Below are 22,422 nucleotides of genomic sequence, written 5' to 3'. Positions count from 1 at the left end.
AAAGCCCAGCTGGATGCTCAGGATCAAAGCTGACACACAGGGACTAAAATGCAGAAGAGTACGCTAAAATAAAGATTAAATAACATTTATCATCTCATTATGGACTTGAAAGGTTTCTTACTTGAAAAGAGGTTGACGTGACTGATGGGAATAAGAGGATTTTAAAAGATGAATTCATGTCTGATACAATTTAAAATCTTCGGATTTTTGATGCAGCGAATGATTAAACTCGAGGTGATTACGTTCTTTCTGAAATGGAATAAAAGGATTTTGAATAAAACTTTTTATTTGCTTTTGTTTTTGTTTTTTTTGGGTCGAAACTGTCGTTTTTGCGTCAGAGGAGCTGAGGACAAAAAAAAAAAAATACTGGAGAACTGTGACAACAAAGCGACTTCAAAGTCAAACGTGTATCAGCCTGCTGAGAGCTCGTCTCCACAGCAACACACACACACACACACACACACACACACACAGGGTTAATTTGTCATGTGCTTGCGGTTCATTGGTTCATGCGTTTTCTTATCTATAGATATTTTTCACTGTTTTTTTTTTTTTACAGATGTCTTTTCTTCAATACACCTCACCTACAATTATGAGCAGTGGTGGAAAGTAATTTACTGAAGTACTGCACTTAAGTACAATTCTGAGGTACTTGTACTTTACTTGAGTATTTCCATTTTCTGATACTTTATACTTCTACATTTCAGAGGGAAGTGCTGCACTTTTTACTTCACTACATTTATTTGACAACATTAGTTACTTTACAGATTTAGATTATTAATACAAAATATAATTCAACTAATAAATTATGATGTATTATTATAGGTGAAGCTACCCATTAATATATTAAGTAATTAAAGTTAGTGCATGCATTAATGCATCACTAATTATAATCCATCCATAATCAATGAATGTGATTCTGCACAATGAGTACTTTTACTTTTGGTGTTAAAACTTTTGTACTTTTACTCTAAGTAAGAGTTTGAATGCAGGACTTGTATTTTAACACTGTGGTATTACTACTTTTACTGAAGTAGAAGATCTGAGTACTTCTTCCAGCGCCGAAAATGATTAAATTCATAATTCACTCCCCTGCCCGGTTAGTGTGATGCAGTGGACCTGCAGAGCAGCCTGCAGGAGTCTCATGTTTCACCTGCAAGATCCACGTTTTACTGCCTTTTTGTTCAAAACGTCAGATTTCCACGCAGTCGGAGAAAGTCAAAGTGTGCGTCCTGCTCGTAGTTCAGTTATAAAATCCCCTCTCCTGATTGGCTGCCGGCAGCCGGAGAGCCCGAACCAAGAGTAACCAAGCTTCAGGAGAGGTTGAACCAGCGTCCGGTTCGAAAGAAGTTTAACCGACTTCATTAACATTCAGCACCGGAGCTGAGAGCGCCGAGCTGCCCTCTCCTTCCATCGCAGCTGGTTTTGTGGCCATTTTGAGACGAAACTCAGTTCGTAAAGTTTGCATCCCGTCACGCGGCTGCTCCTGCATTACTGCCGCCGCCGACGCAGTTTAAAACCAAGTGCAGCTATATTCAACTGACAAAGTGCGAGTCGACTCGAATCATCGACACACACACACACACACATATCTCTTTTCAGACTTTCTTTTTCTTCTGTCTCTTCAGATCTTCACAGGTGTGTGTGCACGCGCACAGGTGTGTGTGTGTGTGTGTGTGTGTGTGTGTGTGTGTGTATACATACCAGGTAGAACTTGTGTCGCTGATTGGCTCATGGGGGCCAGGCCCTGTTGCTGCATTGACAACTGGTGGAGCTTTGCGAGCTGAGAGGCGAACAGAGAAGTAAAATATAAATGACAACAGCGTCACAGAAAGTCACAGAAAATATCGTCTAAATAGTAAAATTGTCACTCAGTCATTTTCTGTTACCTCCGAATGTGGAATGCCGTAGTGACTCTGTACTGCGTATGTCTGAAACAGAAGAAGAAAGTGTCACTGAAGTCAAAGTCTACATGTTTCCCCAGCGTGTCCCTGTACCCAAGGGCGTCACATCCATTTGGGGAAATCATTATATAATTTTAGCCCTGCGTTTCGGCTCTCAGGCTACACAGAGCCTCCCTCTGATTGGTGGAGGCTGTGCCTGCAGAGCGAGAGGACTGCAGACGCTACACAGGGCTGTAAAATAATAACTGCAAACCTCTCTGCACATCTTCGGGTAAAAAACAAACAAACATTTCGTCTATATTATTATTTATAGTCAGTATTCTAAAAACACGTAAGAATTGAACATCGAGTCTATGAAAACTACTTGGGATTTTAAATGGTGTTAGTGTATTAATAACACGAATCTTTTTCATTTGGAAAGCCTGATAACCAATTTCACAATAATGTGTTGTTTGCTAGGTTGATGTTATATTTTCAATTTATTAATTTTGTTTTGTTGACTTCACGTCTGAAACACAATATAGATACTGCAATGCGATCATAAAAATCTGTCTAACCGTCTTGACTACGCAGTTTGATGAAAAATGATGACGTTTTTCCAAGATCTTTGGAGCTCGTAACACAAAGCCAATATAACAACAAAAAGATCAGCGGAGGCCTGTGAGTAAAAGGTTTATTCCTGCACGAGCTAAAAGTCCATTTCTGTGCTTCTCATCTTTACGTTGAGTATATAAGGAAGTTCCTTTTCTGTTAAAATATCAGAGATTAAAGCTTTCCAATGCTCCACTTAGCACAGAGACGCTAGAAGAGTTACTAAAAAGACTTTCACTCGAGCATCCGTCCCGACTGAATCTCCTGCGACTCCTCGCTGTATCTGCTTGTTAGAGCGTCTGGTGTTTATCTCTCCAAGATCATGATTTAAAGTTTTTAGAGGCCTTCCCAAATCCCAAACTGAACTTCAAAGAGAATGAACACATCCATAGGCAATGCAAGAGACAGGCTGAGGGGTGTGTGTGTGTGTGTGTGTGTGTGTGTGTGTGTGTGTGTGTGTGGGGGGGCATGCAAAAGACTTTGTGCATTAGAGAGATATTTGGTGCATTCGTGTGTCTCCCTGAGGTTCACCACACCTTATATAACAGATTTCAGAGTTGTTATCCGTGACGCAGACTGCGCTGCCACTGCCGCTGAACTTTTGACTCCTGTTGCTAACTCAGGCTTTTGGAGAAAAGGCTGTTTGTTGAAAAGAGCTCCCACCATGGGAGAAGAAAAAGAAAAAAGGCGTCTCAAAGGCACGACGAGAGTAATCGACTGGCTGAGCTTGGCCTCCTTGATATTGTAATGCGTCTCCTTGATCTGCAGATATGCCGGTAAATATTTATACACACTGGCAAACCTAAAAGTCTACATTGCATGCTCGGCCCATGCAGGCCCGAGCACCAAAAAATGGCATTAATATTCATTGGTGGCTTATTGCAGCACACATCAGAGATGCAGCTCACGCACTTCTGGGCCCGAATTTATGAAGCGTCTCAGAGCAGGAAATCGGTTCGAACTGGACAAAAATTGTCAGAGTGACACATTGTTGGTCCTACTTTTCTAAACTTTCTTAACTGACTCCTGTCTCTGCTGATATTTAGGAGAGGAGCTGCCAGGAGATGGCGTCCTGTGAGAGGAGAGGTGTTTCGGGAACTCTTTGGGAATAAACTTAAAAATAAAAAGATACAGTTTTGACGCAAACAGTCACGTTTGTGACTGACGCATTCTGTCTCTGCAGAAACTGATGTCGTCACGATTCTGTCATCAATCAAACTTCATTGATCATTCGTACAGACGCAGTGCGCAACAAGGTTCCTCTCTGAGAGCGAAATAAAACTTATTTTGAACACAGTTGTGTCCCCCTGTCTGGATGTCACCTGCTTAACTGTCATGACGGACTTAGTCACAACAGGTAATATGGGGCCTTACTGTATATCTTAATTATTTATTATTTTTAAATTACGGCAGAGCTATATAATATGTGAGAGATGTGTTCATATTGTTACGGTGCATTTCTGAACACTGGGTGACGTTACAGAAATAAACTTTCCCCCCCTATAGGAGAAAACAGCTGCAGCCCACAGAGGGTTTTCAGCATCACTGCTTCATCCGCAATACTGCACAACACATGCAAGATGTGGCACTATTATAGGCTGTAAAGCAATGTGGATGGATATGGCTGAGTAGCTTTTGGCATTACATGTTTGCAAATTTAACCCTGATAACTACTAACCGAAGTTATTTGCCCATACACACAAAACCTACCCAAAAAAACGTGGTGCTATTACAAACTACAGCTGTCATCATAACTTCCACTGTGCGACTCTGACTGTCGTGAAACAGCGACGAGTGTTTTTATTCCTTCGTTAACTTTGGAGGGATTCTGAGATGTCTGATGAATGCAGCCTGTTTTCATGTTTTCACTTCATTTGAAGGATGTCATGTTTCGTTAAATGGGTGAGAATAATTATTTTATTATAAAATAATGTAACAAATAATGAATAGTCATAATATTTGGAATAAAACCACATATTAACTGTTTCCTGAACAGTGAGCCGGAGCTCCGAAGCGAGTATCTCGCCGTGCTTCCCGACCCACGGTCTGGACGCCGGAGCAGGAAGGCTAACATCAGTATTAATGACGGTTGGCGGAGCTCGACGTCAAACATGATAATGACCCTTTCAAACTCCCGTTATTAATACATATGTTAATTAAAAATGCACGACTCTCATGAATATTCATCACCTCTGAGCAACTAACAACAAATGGAGGGCTTCGGTCGTGTTGGAGCGCCTTTGCAACACGAAATTCAATCATTCAGTCTTGAAAAGCTTTTAAAAAAATCTACTTGGCACCAGAGCCGGGACAATATTATGTGATGTGCGTATCTGCTAGGGGTGTGACGCGAAGCTACTATCTGTATCTGTGTGTGTTTATGCCAGTTTTCAGATTTATACTGAAAGTTATTAGAAAAATGTTCTGCATTTAATTGTTTTCTACTACATACATGTACGAGGAGTATAAATGTCAGTAGATCTAAGTAAATCTAAGTTTAGCTGCCAACAAAATGTACAAATCAACAATATTTTAACTATGTACCTAAATAAATCAAAAAATAAAGCATGATTTATATTTAAAAAAGTTTATGTTGTCTAAATAAATAAAAGCTGTGTGACTTAATAACAAAGTCAGACTTGCATTTGACATCACATGGTTTTCTTCAGAAACCGGAGGTCGTGTGTGTAATGGGAGGAGGCCCAGATGAAAATAAAGTTGCTCTGAAGTGCCTCTGATGACATTTCTGAAATATGTTGAAAAGCTCCCTTGTCCCGTTTGAATGCACTTTTGACACGCTCGATCAGTAGGCTTCAATGTAGGATAGTAAGGTAAAAATAATACATGTGGAACATCAAGCGAGATTTATTCTGCACTGCACAGCTGATCTGGTGACAGCAGATGAACCTCGCTAAATTAGTATTGAACTAAAACTTAGGCAAACCTCCGTGTTTTTGTTTTTTTGTTGTTTTTTTTTACATTTTGGCACATCTGCATCATGAAAGGTCCGGCTGCTTTGGCTGCTAGCACTTCCTGTTCACGCTGTTCAGACAACAAACACCTGGATTACTTAAAAAGTCTGAATCTGATGTTTACGAGCCAAGATCTGAAGTTGTCGGGAACACCTTTTAATATGATTTCTAAACAGATTTATGGACGTTTCCTGACGCAGCTGCAAAGAGTGAGTTAGAAATGTGTGTGTGTGTGTGTTTATGACTCGGACGTTTGTCAAATTATGTAAATCAGGTGACAGATTGTTCATATCTGTTCATTATCTGTGTATATCTCGGTAATGTATTCATATTTGTTTACATCACCAACATTCGCTGAGCTTGATCTGCACACAGTATTTACACATTTGCTTCCTCATCTCTAAACTTTTATTTAATTTTTATTTTGACCCACTAACTTACTCACTTTACTGTCTCTAAAATGAAGTTATTTACTACTTGGTCACTAATAAACTCTCTAAAACGTTGACTCACTCGGTTGTTTACTTTGACTCACTCTCTCGTATGCGCTTACTGTCTGCCAGCGTTTAAATGTGTCCAGCTGATATTATCGTTCAGAAGTCCTCACAGCTATAATCTTGAAATAAAGATTAGTATTAAATCCCAGAAATGTCTCCGTGAGAGCTGCAGATGAATCTGTCAACAGAAAGCGAATGAGTGATTTTTACCAGAAAGTACATAGCTGAATCCTCATCTCTCTCTCTCCCTCCATCACTCCCTCTCTCCCTCTGTACTCCCCCCCGCATGACTGTAGCCTAAATAATGAATAAAAAGCATTAATCGCCTCGCACAGCCACTTAACTGTGCACTAACCCTCCTTCCATCCCTTCTTCTGTCACTCTCCCCTTCATGTCTCTCTCTCGTTTTCTTTTTCTTGTCTTTCTCCTCCTCTTCTATTTTTATATCTTTTCCTCCTACTTTTTCCTCCTCCTCTTCCTCGCTTCATTCATCTCTCCCTCAGTCATTTTCTTTTCACACTCCCCGTCTTCTTCTCTCTTCCCCTCGCTATAAAGGGCTTTCAGTTGACATAATGGAGCCTGTGGCGGCCATATTGGAGGCTCTCTTTGGAAACACTGGGCGAGAGAAGCTGATTGTTTTTAAGCCTTGTTGCCTCAACAGAATCAGATGGAGAGGACAGATTTTCGTGCCATTTTAAACAGAAACGATCATCTCGCCGTCTGATAAAAATATCAAACTCTTTCTTGGCAGCCTGCTGAGGTGGCTCTTTTCAATCCTGACACAAAACGTGCAAGACTGCATAGTTTGTCAGCTAGAGCAAACGATGAAAAGCTTTACGTAAAGCTCGACGCACTAGCTAGCTCGGACGCTATGGACTACACTGGAATGTGGTACGTATTCTAAGCAAGTACCCTCATCCTCCTTTAGTTTGTTCTTTACATCTTTTAACTTAAATTCAAGACTGCACTACCAAGAAAAATGGCAGAATCAGTCAGTTAAGCAAGCGCCCCCCAAAAAAGGTCGGGGTGGTGGGTTGGCTCAACAAAATGTCAGGCTTTAACACCAGAGACAGCTGTTCACTTCCTGTTTCCAACCAACAGTCGGCGTGGGTTTGTTTTAACCATGACCCCGATCGTTCCCGAACCAAGTGTTTACGACAAACATAACCTTAACAAAGTTTGTGCCTGAACCTAACCAAACCTTTACCGCAGCGCTGACGCGTCGGTGATTTCTAACAGGTTTGAAAGGAACGGACACGTGATGTCGTCCTGCTGGTGGCTCAGAAAGCTTCTATGTGTCGTTCTAAAGTTACAAATGAAGTATTCTGTCGTTTAATTTTGAGACTTGTTGTCAAATTCTTGCTTGAATTTGCGAGTAAGATTATTTCACTCCTGGAATTCGGAGATCCAGAAAATTAAACTTCTTGGCCAGCCGTTTCTACTAAACTGGAATGTCGCTGGATGAGCACTGTGGCGGTCGGTGTTTGGGGGTCAGTGCAGGTCGCTGCGGTTCAAACAGCTGCTCAGGGACGCACAGGGGCACTTCTGTTGAAAGTAACGGCCTTGGTACTGTATGTGCAATGTCACACTGGTACTACTCGGTTTTTTGTTTTTTTTTTGCAGCGGAGACAGTTTGTCAAGTCGCAGCAGCCTAAGTTTGGAACTAAAACAACCTCATGGAACAATTTACTAACATATTGTAGACATCTGCACCGCATCTCAGATATTTCTTTTCCTAAACCAGCTGTTAGAGCCGAGTGTCCACCCATAGAGAGCAGCAGATGTGGTTTGAAGACAGATCTGACAACTGGAGAGCTTTTCCAATTTTCTCTTCCCTTATTCCTCCCCCCAGTTTCCCCCTCTCTTCTTCCGTCTCTCCCTGTCACTTCCTCCCTCCCTCTCTCCTCCCATCAGTCCCGTGGAGCCTCCATTAGCCAGTGTTACTGCTGTTTTAACTGACACTCCCAAGGGCCTGTGCCTGACAAACAGTGTTTTGCACACACACACACACCACTCGGCTAAAGTTGGCTCTCGAGCGCACCGAGCTGTCAGCGTGATGGAGTAAAGTGCTCTTCTGTTCTAGTTTGTACACGTCTGTCTTTTTCTGTCTTTTGACCTGTACTCCCATTCGTCAGCCTGTCTGCAAGTCACCCTGCCAATCTGTCTGCTTTGTCCAGCCATGTGTCTCTTAAGGAATACAGTTAATCTGCATTTAAGTCAGTCGGGTACTTGGTTTTAACCTTTTGTGTGTGTGTGTGGCTGTGTCGGTCTGAATCTGTCTCCGGGTCAGTCAGTTTAACGTTTCCCAGTTTCAGGTTTTGCCTCTTAAATAGTGAGTCAGTCAGTCACTTTAGCTTTGAATGCAAGTCACAGTAGATCCAGTGAAGGACCCATAACACGAAGATAAATCAATGTTATAGTGAAATCGAGACATGCGACTAGAGGGACTTATTATATAATAAAATCTTGGCTTTTGGATTCTGAGCGTCAATTGCTTTCTTTCTTTATTGTTTCCATTATTTTATTCTTCTCATTCTTTTACTTTCAAACAATTCTTAGCTTTTAATTCATGTAGACATTCATCTTTCATCTTTTTAGATTGTATCTTAAATTCTGTGTGAATTAGTTGTTACTGTAGTTTAGCAACAGTAACAAGTCGTGTATTAAAGTTGCTACAGCACATCTATTAAGGGTGATATGATTAATTGCCTCCAACACTAGCGTCCTGGGTTCACTCCCCGTCTAAATAACGTTTGTTATTAAATCGTGACCTCGTTCTTTCCATAACCTTAGCCACATGGTTTAACTTGCTTATCCTCAACCATGAACCATAACTTAGTGCACCGCGAGCAGATAAACATTTGAAAAAGACCAGCAGTGACTTTTTTAACATTCTGTCTGGTAAATCGACGTTAAAAAATACAATATGCTCAACCGATCTTTTAGCGGTAGCTAAGCTTAAATAGTCGTTCAGCCTGACGAGTTTTGTAAGTCAAACAAACATTCAATCAATGAGTAATTCAGCAAAGTATCCTGATCCTCCAGTCAGTCTGTCCTCCTGTCACTACAGTCCTCTACCGTGCTGTCAATCACAGGCATTCCCGGTTTAGCCTCGCTGCAACAGGGCTAATGTTAGCTAGCAGTGACAAACCATCATGCCATCATTTTCAAAGACAAAGGTAGAAGACGGGAAAAACAAAACGTTATAATGGAGAGCAAAGATTTCAACAGTTATATTTACATTTTGTATGCGGCCGTAAACAAGGACTTTGGCCCGAGGCCCGACTCTCCGACTGTGGGTTCAGCGGCTGGTGGAAGGATACTTAGCTAACGACGCTGACACACTATAGCTGTTGGAAACTGACCTCGGACCGTTCAGTTATGGACGGTCTAATCTAAACACCCTGCCTTGCCCTTCACATGAAAGCTATTTGAGCAGCAGAGCTTTCTATTCACTGGGAAACATCTCATAGGAAAAGAGTACATTTCATTAAGTTCATCTCCGCAATTTTGTTCAAAGTGCTGAGAAAATTACAGGTTTCATTTATAAATGCAAAAGTACGTGTTCATTTTGAGAACAGATGATTACTGGGCAACTCAAAAATATAGGAGGATATCTTATAAATTCTCAAAAGTCAAAAGAACATTTGACACGCAGGAAGTCATTCTGTCAGTGTTACATTTCATTCACGTTAGGCTGATATCTTGTTTTTATATGAAACTTAAAATAATATTTAGAAACGTGTTTCTCCAGAGGGGGAAAAAAGCCACGAGAGTAGATTTACCATAACTGCATGAACCTGACCTGACCTACACTGTGATGCACTGCCAGCACCCAGACAATTCATCACACTGTCCTCAAACAGCTCCAGCAAAACCTGCAGAGATTAATGGCAACAATCTGCCTGTTTTCTCGGTGCAGGTGCAATTGAGAAAAAAGTAAATACGCCCTCAAATTCTGCCCCGGGGGGGGGGGTAGTCTGAGCTCAGCGGCCATTAGCAGCTTCTGTCGGACTCTCTGCGACTCCGCTGGAAAGACAGGAAGTCCAGTCACAAGAAGCACATTTCTGATGACTGTCGTTACATTATATTTAAAAACCAGCAGGTCAGCCAGTGATCTGCTTCACTGGCGAACAAAACGTACCTCAGAGTGTCGGCCTAAAAGCCGTTTTTGTATACAACACGTTTATTGTTGGAAATATCACCTGTATTAACATCATCTGCCAACAAGAATCTATGCGATTATAGTACAGCTCCTCTTTAACCATCACAAAGCAGCCACACAGCCCGGCAGCTTATTGTCAAAGTAATATAAGCATTACAATAATAACACTGCGCTACGACAACACTGCTTCTGATTGCGCCCCACTTGCTGTACTTCACAGGAATCATCAGCATTGTGTGCAGACGTTTTAAAGACTGTTTGAGCACAATGTGCTGGATGGCAGCTCCCTCGTGTGCTTCAAATTAGAGCACACAATGTTGACCAGTTCGTCGTTGCAGTTACGCCTGTGCGGCTGTTTTACGAGAAGACATGGATCTACTGCATTTTCATTTAGTCTTCAGGCTGCTTTCAGACCAGTCGGACAGCACATGAAAAACAATCCGTAACGGACGTGTTTCCTGGTAGGTTGAGGTATCGAGCGTGAGACGCCGACTTCTCTCTGCTTTTAACAGCCGTTAAACTCACCAGGCAGAATAAAACTGATGCGACTGAAGATGTTCTACAACCTCTGTTTCTCTGTTTTCACTTCTTTTCTCCATCTTTGTATCTCCTCCCTCACGTTTATCTTTCCCTCTCCTTCTCTTCCTCTGCACGTGTTTTTCTGTCAGGCCATTTGTCACCTTTCTTCCTTTTTCTGTTTCTTTCTGCCTCTGTGTTTCCATACTTTGCTCCATCTTTACTCAAGTCTTGGTTACGACGTCGCTTCATTTTTTTTTTTTTAGCTTTTCACGTGACAAAGAGGAGTCGTATTTATTGAGCCTCTCTGTGCAGAGGCGTTAATCTGGGGTCCTTGACCTCTCCGACCATCTGTTTTTACGATGCCATTGCTTGTCTGCAGCGGTGCGATTGAATTCAGGTCCTTTGGCTCTGTCCCTGGCTCAAGGAAGGTGGCTGTTTACCTGCACAGCACAGGGCACCACATGAGATTTCCCCCCAAAATGAAATAAAGAGAAACAGATTTCTCATGAAAATGAAACAAAGTAAAGGGCTGGATTGAGAATTGAGAATTTAAGTCCACATTCTAGCAGCGATTTAAGCATTTTTAAATGGTTCTCTATGTATGATTTTTTAAATGTTTTTAAAGCCTGGGTCAATGCAACTTGTTGGCAGATGAAAGTGACCTTTGACCTTTGACCCTTGCCCCCGGGCGGCCATACTCACTTGCTGCAGGTCCACTCCTCCCTGTGCCACTGAGAACAGGGGGTGAGAGCCAAAGTCTGACGCCTCGAACACCTTCAGCCGGCAGAGAGACACAAGCACAGTCAACACTACAGTTAGAGCTCCAAACAACCTTGTGACTGCAGAACAACCCAAAAAAAACAACACATCATTTTACAAGTCCTTGGCAGAATTTATGAATCTATAGCTACGACTGCACACCCTTAGGGTGCTTTCACACCTGCAGTTTGGTTCAGTTGGTCCGGACCAAGGACAAAACAAAAGACCCCGTCGTTAGTTCTGGTCCGGTTCAAGTTCAAACTGATTTCTTACAAACAAAACCGAGAGCTGTAACCATGACGTTCTACAGACTGACAGGTAACTCACTGAACGGACAGTTTTGGCGACTTAGCATCCTGCATCATCACCGCGACACAGACACACATCAGGAAATCTAATTCTGGCGACTGACAGCAAGTCGCGCTGCATTTTCCTGCTCCTTATGTGTATATTTACAGCGAACGTACAAAGAGCAGGACACGAGCTGGACACGCGTCTGGTTTGACTCCTTTTCACTGTCGGATCAGAGAAAATCCTGCACTCACATTGTGACCATGTGACTTGCATAAATCTATACGTCGCTTATAAGACTGCTTATTCACGGCCAGAAGATGGCTTTAATAGTAGTTTAGCTTTTATAATCATGCTAAAATCACATATCTGCTGTCATAAAATACTGTGGCTGGTCTGTTTTGCTTTCACACCACAAACGAGCCGCACCAGAGTTCACTTAGAAGTGGACAGAGACCCTCCAAGGTGGTCTCGGGCTGGTTGTTTTAATCGGCTCCAGCCTCTGAATGACCAACTGGACCGAGACCGTCTGAAGAGTGCGCTTCCAAGCGGGTTCGTTTGTGGTGTGAAAGCAAAGCAGGATTTTATGATGGTAGATATGTGATTTTTAGCATAAATTCAAAAGCTAAACTACTGTCGTACCATCTGCTGATAGTGAAGTGTTAAGAAAATGACATCATCAAAACTGTCGGTCCACATGACTCCATGGCTACAGCTCTGGGTTTGTTTGTAAAGAATCCGTGTGAACGTGAACCGGACCAGAACTAAAAGGCAACGATGTATAACCTTTCCCCCCCTTGGTCCGAACTTAACGAACCCAACTACAGGTGTGAAAGTCAGTTTTGTGTTTTAAAGCTCAAACTTCATGAAAAGCATCCAATAAACGCTATCAAATGATATTCTGTTCACTTCTGTCAGCAATATTTCAGTAAGGGGATGAACTAATTATTTGCTGCTCCTTATTATTACGAGGCAGCGTAAATCAAATCCAATAATCCAAAAAAAGATAAAAAGTTCATTTACTTTCCTGTTTATTAGCAGATGAGAAGAAGAGCTAGAACAGAACAGAATTGAATGAATAGTTTATTGATCCCTGAGGGGAAATTGTCACACAGCAGCTTGTACACACAGTAATTGACAAAGGTGTGGTGCAGCACTGAGTTAGTCTAAAATATTTCTGAGGGCTAAACGGGATACTGCGGCCATCTTGGGATCAGGAATGAGTAATGGGTTTCTTTAGTTGACCGATCCAATCAGCTGCCATTTTCATTTTTCTCATGAACAGAACAAAAACTGACACACACACACACTCACACACTCTCTCTCTCTCGCCCGAGACTTCACAAAGTCAAAAGTGATAAAAGTGACCTTGTTTTGTTGAATCTTCTTTAGTGTAATATTGATTTTACTTCTCAGACAAGGACGATTCTTCAGTTCTGAGGTTGCTGAAATAGGAACTAAGCTGAAGCTCCATTTTCACACGTTCTCAGTATTCGGGACAGTTATTCCGCTGTTGACTATAGTGACACCTTAGAGCCTCACTGTGTTCATCCGCAAATAACCAAATGTACCAGACAGCTATGCAGAGAGACATCCACGGGCAAGTCCATCTCCGTTACAGTCCAATGATGTGTGACCAAGGACAGACGCATCTCATTTGGGCCAGTCTCTCAGGGAAAATCATCCATAGCTTGAACTGACCGAATGACAGCCTGCATGACGCTAAGCTCTGATGCACCGCTGAGGCTGAGTGCATACAGCGAGATTTCTTCAACCAATTAAGCATCAGAGTCCCTGAAAACCTTTCAGAGCTACAAAGTACAAGGTACTTTGGAAAACCTACAGGGGGAAAAGAATTAAAGATGCAGGATTTTTTTTTTTACGTTGGTTTTGTAATACTTGTGTGGAAAGAGCTAATTGGGGCTACACCAGGTCAGTATATTTGGACAATCAATATTCAGTCCCAGTTTAACCGATCACACCACGTTACAAGATCAGGGGGAAGAAGTACGCCTAGGCGAAATGGCAAAAAAAACCAAAAAACTCAAATCTTTCCCCCCATACCAGTTCATATCAATATTTAGCATGATATACATTAAGTCACTATTCCTGTTGAGCTTTACGAGCAGCTTAACAGCAGGCTGAAAAGCATCACTGATGTTGTCAGAAGTGTGCTCTGTTGAACTTGTAACCACAGCCAGTGATGCCGTGGGGTCCTGCAGCACACCTGTGCATCACTGCAGCACACCTGTACATCACTGCAGCACACCTGTGCATCACTGCAGCACACCTGTGCATCACTGCAGCAAGGTGAGAAGTTAAATCGCTGGATGTTAGCAAAGACAACATTTCCAGGGGGCGTTAAGTTCACCTTTAAGATTAGTAGTAGATTCAGAACCTTTAAAAATGACCAAGAACTGTTTGAGTTAAAAGCAGAGTATATACTTAAGTAAATAATAAAAAACAAGACTGGAGCCATGCTAGCGGCTCTGTGAGGCTCAATCCTGTCAGTCTACATCCTTATTAATCCTGCAGTGTCAAATGTTTACAGCCAGGGAGCTGATATGTCGGGGAGGGGCACAATACCGTTTGTAGCGGCGTGTTTCTCTGAGATCGGTCTAATTACTGGTGCAACTGTAAGCGCTTTAGATAGTGATGCTTCAGGGAATTAAGTTGGCAGGCTTTTGGCTTCATTAACAGCATTCACTTGTGTCAGGCTTTAGGTAGCGTTAGCCTAGCCCCATTTTAGCCTGTGTCGTCCACTTTGTGGCTAAACAGGGCTTTAAGTAACGTTAGTGTCTCCACACCACCGACGTCTTGTTACCTTGTTTACCGATGATAGCGCTTTACGTTTAAGGTCGTTGAGATGTTGAACTGTCCGACTTTTGACACCAAAACATTAGCATGTGTTGTGTTAGCGAACTCAAACAACCCCGCTGTGTACTTTGAGCAGGGTGCTGTCCGTTTCCTAAAAAAACTGCCATATGATTGATTAGAAACGGCTCATTTTCGTGCTGTGATTGGGTTATTAGTACGTTGTCAAGCAATGTAACATATCGACAGCATATCGAAGTTTCTAATTTTTTAATTGAGTATACGTTCTGTTGCGATCAGCCCCAGGAAGAAGCTGAAAGTCTGAAAGGTTTCTTCAGGCCACTGGGATTTTGAAAAAAAGTCTGGGCATCATTTTGCAGGATAACACTTGTTGTTGTTAAGTGACGTAAATAAAGGTTTTCTTTAACAGTCTAGACTATATTACTCTGATCACATGATCTTATCACCTAAATCAATGCCATATGGTAATCTGTTAAAATCAGTTATTGGTATAATCACCTTCAGCCCCAGTACACACTGTAATAAACAGAAATAGGAGTTAACGTGAGCATACTGACAGTCACAGCAGCTTGAGGCAGTATCCGGGCAGAATAGCTACGGGGAGAAAGCTTCTTTCTGGTGCATTTTTATTACATTTCTACTTGACACTGTTTATTTCAAACGGCCGAAAGGAACAAGAAATGTGCAGGAAAGAAAGGGATTGACATGCAAGGCAAGAACCAAACCAGATGCAGACAAACACAAGTTCATCAGACATCCCAGCCAACAGTCCTGACCCGAGCGTTTCCATGGGGACGGAGGTGTTCAGCATGCTGCAGCTATAACGCTTCATGCAAGTATTTATTTAAAGGATAAGGCTGTCATTATTCTGTATTTTTAATGTTAACAAGCTGCATAAAAAGACCAAAACCAACAGAACTGATCCTACTAACAAGTATTGTGTGTGTATGTGTGTGTGTGTGTGTAAAGCCTGAAATATCTTCATCATCAGTGAGCCGCACTGTTGCTCTGGGTGACATGTTCCTTCATCACCACGAACACACACACTGTAGTTTATTCTGACTCAGCCCCACACACACCGTCCTGCTGCCCCAAACACTCACTACAGCACCACATGTGGATTCATCCGCCGCTGGAAGTGCCTTTTCCTTTTTCTTTTTCATTACTGAGACTTTAAAAAAAATAAAATAAAATGAAACTATATATCTGTAACCTGTGTTTAAAGATCTCCAGTGGAAAAACAAAATGGGCTTGGTGCTGAGAGCCAAGGTAGTGATTAGATACTCTATATATAATATATCTATATCTAATCACTGTCAGACCAGAATACACTTAAATGTGCCGTTTTGTGGAGCAGTTACAAATAACGTATTTTGTTGTTTAATTTGGAGGACTTGCTAGACTGAGATGTTCTGTGCCCAAATTTATATTGTCATTTGGATTTTTCTTTTTGAAAATGTCGTTATTTCGGTTTATTTTGGACACACGGCATCTATTGCATCTCTGTCCGTCCTGAAAGCAGAAACCCTGAGGCTACTTCCTATTTTTTTTTTTTTTTTTTTGAGCTTTTGTTTATGAATCGATGGTCTCGGGGGAGATGGTGTCGTTTGCTGTACAGACTTTAAAGCCCTTTTGAGTTTTTGAATTTTGTGATTTTGGGCAATAAAACAGACTTGACTTGACAATTTTAAAATGTCTAAATTAAACTCAAAGTCAGGTTTGGTAGAATGTCTTCTATTGTGGAGGAAGATGATGCTAATGCAGCATATTCATGCTGAAGATGATCATAATATTATAGCTGGTGACACACACACAAAACCACAATTACTTCTCTAGCATCCATGCACACATCTTGCTGATGAATAGTCACGATTTGTACTGAATAAACATGAAAAAGCCTCATTTGTATCCTATTGGATGGGTGGTGACAAGAGCTGCCATTCACAATGCATGACCTGTCAAATAGATTTTAAACGTGTGTGTGTGTGTGTGTGTGTGTGTGTGTGTGTGTGTGTGAGAGAGAATAAAAGGCAAAGCAACCAAGTGGGCATTTCCTATAAGATTCAAATTGCAAACTAAAGCAAATTCTCTGACAATAAATTATGTATCTGCTCATTCATCCATCCATTCCTCCATCTTCACCTCAATCCTCCCCTGCATCCATCCATCATTTCTTCTTCCCTCCTCAGATCCCCTCCATCCACCCATCTATCCGTCCCATTAATCCGTCCACCCGTGCCTTCCTCTCCTCCTTTCATGCATCCCTCTGTCCTCCCGTTGTCTGTAAGCCTCATTTTTCCATCCTTCCCGTTATTCTTCCACTTAACTATCACACTGTCTTACCTTCAGCACTAGATACCTCCCCAGTTCCTGCATGAGTCTGTGTACGTCATCCGTCATTAATCTTCCCTCTTGTAGCCTGCTGATTTAACTTCTTTCTAACACATTGTGTTGATATATTTCATATTCTGCGTTGTTACGGTTTAGCCCTGATGATCCTCTGTCCTCTTACCTGGTTTCCTGCCAGCAGCACAGTTCCCTGGGTCGGGCTGGGTCGGTATGGAATAGTCGCTCCCTTTGGCGGAGACTAAAGAGAACGAGGGACGGAGAAGGATTGAGAAAGGAAAAAGAAACAGAGAGAAAGTGAGAAATGAGGAAGAATCAAAGCCAGTATTTATCAAGCGTCTCAGAGTAGCAAATCAGTCCTAACTGGCCAAGACTTCTCAGAGTGAAGCACATTTTGTCCCACTTTTAGGAGTAAAAGTGTTTTCAACTTTCTTAACTCCTACAGTATCTGTGCTGATACGTAGAGTTGTTTTGGGAGAAGCTTGATGACAATGAGCTTATTAAAGACACTGTTTTTGACAAAAACTAAACCATTTTGTTTTGCCTGTGCGAGATGCAGAGAAGAACACATTCTGTCCGTGAAAACACCGAAGTCTTCACAAGCTAAGTTTTTGATTTGATTTCACTTTATAATCGGAATATTCTCTGAAATCTGAAATTTGTCTTGCGTCCCAAGGCGCATACTGTTTCACATCCATAACAAAACACAACATTTAACCAAACAACATAACCTCTACCACAAACGCATCACCTCCAACACCAGTACTTGTGTTAAAAGCAGTAGCGGTAACGGTATTTATTTGGACGGTTTTATTGTTTCTGAAGACTCATTATCCCACAGTCTATTTGTGGTTTTTGCAGCTTTCTGCTCTACCAACAAGAAGTAGAAAGCTGCAAAAACCACAACACAGTTTTGCCTGCAGCTGTATGGTAGAACTCACTGTATATACAGTGGTGTGCAACAGTGTTTGCCACGTTCCTGATTTCTTTTTCTTTTTTTGCATGTTTGTCACACTTTAATGTTTCAGATCATCAAACAAATTTAAATATTAGTCAAAGATAACACAAGTAAACTCAAAATGCAGTTTTTAAATGAAGGTTGTTATTATTAAGGGAAAACAAAATCCAAACCTACATGGCCCTGTGTGAAAAAACGATTGCCCCCTAAACCTAATAACTGGTTGCTCCACCCTTAGCAGCAACAACTGCAATCGAGCGTTTGCGGTAACTTGCAGTGAGGCTTTTACAGCGCTGTGGAGGAGTTTCGGCCCACTCATCTTTGCTGAATTGTTGTAATTCAGCCACATTGGAGGGTTTTCAAGCATGAACTGCCTTTTTAAGGTTATGCCACAGCATCTCAATAGGATTCAGGTCAGGACTCGACTAGGCCACTCAAAAGTCTTTTACTTGTGTTATCTTTGACTAATATTTAAGTGTGACAAACATGCAAATAAGAAATCAGGAAGGGGGCAAACACTTTTGCACACCACTGTATGATAAACTCCAGGAGCAGAAATACAGAAACCAAATATTATTGCTTTGTTTTTTTGGTTACACTTCTTTCGTTTCCTGACCTGGAAGCTTTTAGTTAAAAAGGATCAGATCTGTACGCTACAAGACATGATGTCCTAATCATATTAGATCCAGAGGAGACTCATGCAACTGATCCACGTGTTCACCATTTAATAGGTGATAGAAACATTGTTCATGGCCACTTCTCACCCTCCATGTTTATATTTCTGGGCTGAAAACTCTCTTCATGCTATCACAAAGAGTTCAATGCCTCTGCAGCTGGAAATCAGCCATGCTCTTTATTCTATTTTTCATTTTTCAGTTGCTTTTATCTCTCACCTAGCACTGGGATGTCATTTATGTTGTTGCAGCATTGCCAACTGTCAGCTGATGTTTCACATGACAACTTTTTTTCCACGTGTGTTTTGTGCAACAGGGAGACAGCAAAGAGACTGTGTCATTAAAATCTAAGTCAGTCTTATTTAGAACTTGCTCTGCTGCTGGATTGTTGCTGTGTTTGTCTGAATTGTCAGTGAGCTTGAAATGAGGGAAATCACTGCTTTTCGTGCTGAGCGGTTTTATTGCACAACAACATTGCTGTTAAGTGGTTGAAAGCTGCACTCTATAGAGAGTGCAGCTCTCTGATTTGCAATCTGATAGATTCATTGTTTCTGCTGATGATTGATGTTTTTTTTTTTTAAATAGTGACCTTTCAGTGCTTTATTTATATATAAATTTAAGTTAATATTAATATTGATTAATTAATTAATATATTAATTTAAGGCAACGTGAACGATGAGTGAATGAATTGCTACATGTGCAGAGGTTGTATGGAGGAGGAGGAGGAGGTGGTGGTGGTGGTGGTGGAGGATGCTGGGCGCACAAAGTACAGGATTTAAACTCCAGAGACCAGTGGGTTCACATCCTGAGTCCTGCACGTGGTTTAGGCAACAAAAGCACTTAGGTTAAGGTTAGGGAAAGATCATGGTTACATGTTAATAAAGTAAACCCGTCTTGTCTTGCTTCTAATTGTTGACCATGACCCTGTCCTTTCCCTGCCTTTAAATGTGCCTGAACATAACCACTACACGTTTAATAATGGTAGATTGGACATTTTTGCAGAAAACAAATGAAACACGTTGTCAATGAACATTTTACTGACATGGATCAGTATCAACATTTTGGGCCTTAAAGTTTTTTAACAACATTTCGTTATTATGTTAATGGCAGTACTCTAATACTCAAGTACTCTACTTAAGTACAAAGACTTGTACTTGAGTATTTCCATTTTTGCTACTTTGTACTTTTGGAGGCAAATTCTGTATTTTTTTACTCCACTACGTTTATTTGACAACATTAGTTACAAGTTACTTTGTAGATTCAGATGATTATAAATCAACTAATGCATCATGATATATTATTGTGGATTAAGGTACCCAGCAGTGTATAAAGTACTTATATTCCATCTTTACCACCTGTAACATTAGCATGCTTAAACATTAATGCATCACTATTTATAGTCCAGTTATTTGTATTATTCTGAAATGGGCCATTCTGCGATAAGTACTTTTACTTTTGGTACTTTAAGTACATTTTGATGCTGATACTTTGGTACAAGTAAAAGTCCTGAATTCAGAAGAAGTAAAAGTACATGAGTATTTTTACACTGTGGTATTGCTACTTTTACTTAAGTAAAATATCTGAGTACTTCTTCCATCGCTGGTTAATAGAAAAATAATCCAGGTGATATTACGTTTCCTCTAAAACGTGTTTGCTGTTACTCACAGTCACATTATTGTAACCTTGGTTACAGTTAGAATAAGGGTAAGGGTAGGGGGGGTTTAGTTAGCGTTAGGGTAAGCCTCCACTGAGTAAGTCAATGCAATGTCCTTTTAGGTTTTCATTGAGTAAAGAGCACTTTGCTATTTGCTTTATTTGCAATGTGTTGTTGTGTTGCCATCTTTGTGAGGACCAATTTTTGACCTTGAGAGAGAGGCATTTTTGGAAATCTTGTAAACTTAGGTTTAGGTTAGGGTAAGAGTTGGCTTCAGACATGATGACATGGTATGACTAAAGTCAGCGGCTGGGGAAATCGTTATGTCAGTGAAGGTTTAGGTACAAAAACAACTTGCTTAGGGTTAGGAAATGATCGTGGTTTGGGTTAAAATTACTAACTTGTTACTCCAGTTAGGGGACCTTCGTCGTCACAATAACAAACATTTGGTTAAAGTTAGGAAATGATTGCGATCATGGTTAAAAGAAACAAACGTTGACAGTTATCAGTAGGACACGATCAGCCGTTTTCCGTGTTTAAGTAGCATATTTTGTGGAACCATCCACCCACCCCGACCTCCTCCCTCTGTGGACTTTGTGTCTCTATAGGAAACCGACTTCCTCCTTTCCTCCCAACCGACAAGAGTCATAATTGGTAGAAACACTAGAAGGCGCTGTCACTTGTATGTAAACATATGGCGTTTTGCTGAAACGACTGGTCTCCTGGTAATTATTGCACAAACTGACACATACACGTGCTAACATCCTCAAGGACACGTTGTTGATCACAGTAAATAAATGCTTTAAAGTCTTTTTATCTGTAAAAGTTAGTACAAGCCGACTGACAGTTAGTTGAGATACACTCAATGTATCTAAAAATAAAATACCAGGAAGTGAGATGCAGGATGAGTCTATGAGCTTACTGCACCTAAAAATATTTTTTTTATTAATTTAGCTTGATCTAGAGCCAGAGTGTATCCTATCCCAGCATGCACTGGGTGGAAGGCAGGGAGACAACAGCCCATCGGAGGGCAAAAGTAGATCAAAAGATTTCTTATTTAAGATCAAACAGAAAGTGTGAATGGAGGGATGGAACTTCACGTCGACAGAGTAAACTCTTTGATTGCACCAGCACTTGAAAGTGAATGAGTTTAGCTCAGGTCAGCATTTTTATTTCTTTTCTTTCTTTCACCTCTGCTTTCTCATCCCAGATTAAGGTGCTTGGAATACCAATGAGCTCCCACAGCCTTTGATTTCACTGTTTCCACTTCTAATCTCCAAGATGTAGCTCATCTTAATGACTGCTGCCTCTGATTAATTATAATACAATCATGAATTATAGATTTCAGTGTTTCCATTTTGAAGATTATTGGAAAGGTGGACGGTGTCTCATAAAAACACTTTTATGTGATGGAGAGCAGATCGGTAGACATCCTCACAGAGCTCAATTAATGTTTTTGGATGAATATGAATTGAAGAATCACCTCCGCAGCTCTGTTCACGGCGTCGTTTCTAAATTTGCATCAGGTTGCATCAGAGAAAAAGCTTTGTGTCTTGTTTGTCATTGGATGTGATCATAAAAAATGCATCAGGGAGGAATGAAAACTGAGTGAAGCTCACGCTCGTGTCACTGAATTCGGCAAGGCTGTCTGTAACGGTGATATAATCATATAAAACTTATTTGAATTAAGCCTGTAACCAAACCGACAACCACAACAAAGTACATCCTACAGATGCTGGATCAAAACCTTGAAATGACGGCACAAACAGAAAGATGTGTGCACTGTATAGCTAACAAAAAAGTGTCTATAATTTATATTTTTATAATAACAATGTATGAAATGACATTGTGAAAACAACAACCTGCTCAGCAGCAGACAGACGCAGTCAGAGAGCAGCTGCTGAACATAGCGGAGCATCTAGCTGCTAAAGAGCCAGATGTTTCCCTCAGGAGGTGGTGGAGACCAAACACAGAGCGGACAGAGAGAAGACCGGACTGACGTCCATCAGGAGACACAGACACGCCTCCTGATGAAGCGTTGTGTGACTCTGTAGCTGCTGGAGGCGGAAATAAGCAGCTGTTTGCTAACGAGTTCAACATATCAACTTAAAAGGTGATGATACGTCAGCATTGCGTTTACAAATTGTTTCCGCTGAAAACACGTGGCCAAAAAAATCATTTATTGTAGGTTTAAGGAAACAATGTTGTAATCGCTCGGCTTCACTGGACCTCATTCACAACTGTTTTCTCATATTTT

The 22,422-nt window shown here is 41.1% G+C and overlaps 1 protein-coding gene across 9 annotated transcripts in view; it reads right to left on the bottom strand.

Annotated features, from left to right (window-relative positions):
* Positions 1-22,422, bottom strand: part of LOC122886087 (poly(rC)-binding protein 4-like) — a 150,042-nt gene that overhangs the window by 30,088 nt on the left and 97,532 nt on the right. For 7 of the 9 annotated variants that reach the window (XM_044218054.1, XM_044217981.1, XM_044218019.1 and 4 more), the window contains 5 exons: positions 17,046-17,120; positions 12,726-12,752; positions 11,351-11,422; positions 1,890-1,931; positions 1,705-1,783 (listed from right to left, as the gene is read on the bottom strand). In XM_044218054.1, the coding sequence (XP_044073989.1) occupies positions 1,705-1,783; positions 1,890-1,931; positions 11,351-11,422; positions 12,726-12,752; positions 17,046-17,120 (295 nt within the window). The remainder of the gene's footprint in view (positions 1-1,704; positions 1,784-1,889; positions 1,932-11,350; positions 11,423-12,725; positions 12,753-17,045; positions 17,121-22,422) is intronic. The other 2 variants (XM_044218028.1, XM_044218036.1) reach the window with 2 other exon arrangements.

The sequence above is a fragment of the Siniperca chuatsi genome, linkage group LG2, assembly GCF_020085105.1.
Source record: "Siniperca chuatsi isolate FFG_IHB_CAS linkage group LG2, ASM2008510v1, whole genome shotgun sequence".
Classification (NCBI taxonomy): Eukaryota; Metazoa; Chordata; class Actinopteri; order Centrarchiformes; family Sinipercidae; genus Siniperca; species Siniperca chuatsi.
This window is presented reverse-complemented; position numbering and strand designations above follow the sequence as displayed.